General features: G+C 31.3%; 1 protein-coding gene across 1 annotated transcript; it reads right to left on the bottom strand.

The window, feature by feature from the left end:
• On the bottom strand, positions 1–2,579 carry LOC108470682 (glutathione S-transferase DHAR3, chloroplastic). The gene is made up of 6 exons (XM_017772100.2): positions 2,273–2,579; positions 1,334–1,424; positions 1,099–1,242; positions 661–778; positions 439–579; positions 1–258 (listed from the first exon to the last, which is right to left on the bottom strand). The coding sequence occupies exons 1-6, from the start codon at positions 2,478–2,480 to the stop codon at positions 172–174; spliced, it is 789 nt and encodes a 262-aa protein (XP_017627589.1). The 5' UTR covers positions 2,481–2,579; the 3' UTR covers positions 1–171.
• Between the last annotated feature and the right edge of the window lie 1,510 nt (positions 2,580–4,089).

Genomic DNA, 4,089 nt, shown 5'->3' with positions numbered 1-4,089 from the left:
TTTTAACCTAAAATAAAATATATTAGGCTCGATGATAAATATTAAACATAGAATATCGAGTTAATATTTAATACATTATGGGTGAAAAAGCCCGGTAAATACCAATGTAAATAAGATATTAACTTCGAAGATACAAAACTAGGCCCTTTGATCTCATTTGCATGCCAAGAATTAGCCCATAACTTTTGGACGCCAACCCGCAATTACGTCGTCGGGACTAGCACGTGTTTTCATGAATGAATCCATCGAGAAAATCGTCTGCAAATGAGAAAATAATCCGATCAAACACGCACGCATGCATGGCATGTATTTTGAAGTCGAGGGCTAAAAATCACGATTTAGCTCGTGTTACGAGCGCATTGAGATGAGCAATAATATGTCATTGGTTAGTTCTAATATCTACTTTTTCATGTGGTTCAAGCATAATAAACGATGAACCTTCATGTAAGATTTCGTGTAGGGAAGTGTGTCCGGAATAGACCATTTCTTGTAATGCCCTAAAGCAATCTCGAGATGGTATAGCTTTGGTGCTAGAGATAAGTCCGCCGCAGAAATCTTCTCCCCGTTGATAAAAGGACCCTTAAAGGAAAAAAGTATAAATCGATTATGCAGCAAGTAAACGAATCGTAACACATTTAACGAACCAGATAGAGGCCTCACGTTTTCTTTGATATAATCATTGAATGAGCTTAACTCGTCAAGCAATGCTTGCTCTGTTCCATCGCTAGGATCTTTGCTTTTAAGAAAACCGATGAATGTGGAGAAGATCTTCGAGCCACTGCAAGAGAAAACCGAAAGCTCGATATGACGTCATCAATGATGCTCAAAAACCAACACAATTTCAAGCAATCATGAGATAGTCATGCGATATATCGAATCATAAGATGGTTCTCACAAAAAATAGAATTTTCAAGGATATATCGATGTCTCAACCATTAAACAGAACATGTAGCTAAACAAATGACTGTAAGCGCTGCAATCACTCAAAGCATCGAAATTAAAAGTATAAGATAACAATACTATACAGCAAGCAGTGCAACACATCACTTATTCACTCAAAAACAGTTTATAAACATCAATATGATCACTAAGACATACACCAATGCTTTTTCCTGCGGAGTTACCAATGGTGGATCGGGATACTTTTCTTCCAATGACTGAGCAATTACATCAGAATCAGGAACCCATTTGTCATCGAATTTCACTACCGGAACCTTCCCTTCGGGGCTGATTCGTAAGAACCTGAATTCAACCCATTGTTAAAACGAAAATATTGGACATAGCACATTACTGTCTACAGTGTTCCATGGATATACATATATATATATATTACCATTCTGGTTTGTTTGACAAATCTACCAACTTCATTTCATAAGGAAGATGCTTTTCTTCCATAGTCAGCAATACCCTTTGGCAAAAGGGGCCTGAACCACACATTTCACAAATAAATGAATAAATAAATATTCCACCATAACCCAAAATTTCGATAAAAATACCATGAAATCCTTTTTAGTAGGAGTTGAATTGCAATTTTCCACCTCTACTAAAAAAATGGGGCAAATTAGTCTTTGTATTTTATATCAAAGAGCAAACTTGTCCTTCTGGTTTCATGCATTTCTATTGAAATTTTCAACAAAAATGACTGATTTGCTTAATTTAATATAGAAGGACTAATTTAACCCCTAATTTTTTTACCTAAGAGGGCATAATACAATCTGACTGCCTCCAAGATACTTTTACCCCAAATTTTCTAAAAAATCAAAATTTCCTCCTTTCGACCCTAATTTTCTTTCCCATTCTTAATTTGAAAAGCAATAAAAAATGTTCAATCTTTATGAATTATATATAATTTGATTAATTGAATTCTCAGGATTTTAAAATTGCAATCAAGCTAAAACTAAATACATATAAAGCATATAAATAAAAAAAGAACTGAACTTTTCTTTCTTTCTTTGTTTCACATTTTTTCAGTAAACAAACAAGAACATCATAGAAAGAAAGAAAGAAAGGGACTTTACAGTCAAAATTATATCATATTTCCCAATTCTAAAGAATAAAAATTTCCTCTTTTGGACCCTAATTTTCTTTCCCATCCTTTATTAGAAAACAAAATCAGAAAGCTTCAATCCTTATGAATTATAGTTGATTAGTGAATTCTCAAAACATACAAAGAACAATATAATTGAACTTTTCTCTTTGTTTGTTTTGTTTCACATTTTCTCAGTAAACAAAAAAAGAAACAACATCATAGAAATAAAGGAAGAGATTTTACAGTCGCCAAGCTTATTGGGAGTGGTAACAGAAGCTTTAACGCAGATTTCAAGAGGAGTAGTGTTAATGGCCGCCATTGCAACTGTGAAGGTTCTAAAAGTTGAAACTTTGGGTCCATTTCGATGGTAAAAGGAAGGGTTCTGAGGGAATCGAATGCCCAAAGCTAAATTGTGTTTAAGTGAGGAAGACAATGCTACTGCCGTCGACATTTTTTTTTTTTTTTTTTGTGTGTGTGTGTTTGAAAGTGCGGATTTTTTTTTTTTTGGTTATCTCCGTTTATGTTTTTTTGGGAGGCTGTTTGTGATAGGAGGTTCAAACTGTTAACTGCTTTTGTGTTTTGACACGTGGCAAAATTTTTAAAGCGTAAAGGTGTACACCAATTCTGTCTTAAAAGCCTAATTATATATGGGCCTATTACAGGCCTATGTGGCCCATTTTTCCTAGCCTATCATTTTTTTCAATATTTGTTTGTTCGGTGTTCATGCGCCGGGCAGCTAGCCTGGCCCAGTCATTTCAGCCTATTTTCGGTTAGGTTTGAGTTTAGATTTTTTTAATTTCGGACTTTTTCGATTTGATTTGTTTTCCTGTTTAAATGATACAAAATTATTATTTTTTAATAGTAAAACTAGTTATTTGCATCGTTTGAGATTCTAGACATGGTTAATGAATATAACCGAACTTAAAGGATCAGATTAATTGGATCGAGACATTGGTTCGAAGAGAGACATCAGTACAATTGGTTCAAGAATTAGTATGGGCCAGCTAAACTAGTAACTGAATCAAATTTTCATTTGAAGACTTTTTTTTGATAACTTATTTAATCGAATTGGAGGAATTGATTCGATCACCAGTTCAGTTTTAAAAACTTTGGTCCCAGGCTCAAGCCTCGGTCCAGTTCATGGACAGCTTTAGTTCTAGTCATTTGCATTTCATTTTATTTATAAATTATTTCATTGAATATCCTCGAATTATAGCTTATATCTTAAATTATTCTCTAAATTTCGATGCTTCAAAATCTTGTAATTAAATGTATAGAAATATCTTAAATGGCAAAATATATATTATTATATTTATTTTTTAAAAGTAAAGCATTCTAATTTTTATATTTATTTAAATTTAATAAATATTTTAAAATTAATTTTTTGGTGAAATGATTAATCAAAATTAGGATATTTTTAAAGAAAGGTGAACATTCTATCAATAAATCTTTGAGTTTAGAAATTAATTATATATCAATTCCTCTTACTGCCTGTTTTAAAGTGTATAAATGCTTATCTTAAGTAAATGATTATTTTATATATACATATATACTATCTTTTACATTAAACAAAATTATATATGCATTTATAAACATAAAAAATATGGATAATTATTTAGTACATAGATAATAGGATTTTTGAACTTCACAAGTGAGACTAAGATTTTGCTATAAGTCTACCGACAATCTACTAAATAATTATCTTAAAAGTATTAGCTAGACACTAGAAAAGGAAATTATTTTTATGTATAATATGAGGAGATTTTAAGCTCCACAAGTAGCATTGAAAATGTAACAAGTGACCCAATTTTTATATATTTATTTTTTTAATATTTTTCTTATATGCTATGACATAGATGACACCCTCCAATTTACTTAAAGAGTTTAGAAACTTGGTAACTAGATAATTTTCTATTAGAAATAGCTAAAAAACCAACATTATTATTTTAAGATATTCAAAAAAAAAAATTCAAAAATGAGAGCATAACACTTATCATTGTCAGTTAATACCAAATTCATAATTATGTAAAGTTAGACAAGTAGTGCAATTATAAGTGTTG

This window comes from Gossypium arboreum, chromosome 7 (assembly GCF_025698485.1).
Source record: "Gossypium arboreum isolate Shixiya-1 chromosome 7, ASM2569848v2, whole genome shotgun sequence".
Taxonomy (NCBI): domain Eukaryota; kingdom Viridiplantae; phylum Streptophyta; class Magnoliopsida; order Malvales; family Malvaceae; genus Gossypium; species Gossypium arboreum.
This window is presented reverse-complemented; position numbering and strand designations above follow the sequence as displayed.

Coding starts and splice junctions, on each gene's coding strand:
- LOC108470682 (XM_017772100.2), bottom strand. CDS start 2,480: ATGTCGACGGCAGTAGCATTGTCTTCCTCACTTAAACACAATTTAGCT. Junction 580..660: donor ATGATTATATCAAAGAAAAC/GTGAGGCCTCTA, acceptor TTTTCCTTTAAG/GGTCCTTTTATCAACGGGGA. Junction 259..438: donor ACACGAAATCTTACATGAAG/GTTCATCGTTTA, acceptor TCTCATTTGCAG/ACGATTTTCTCGATGGATTC.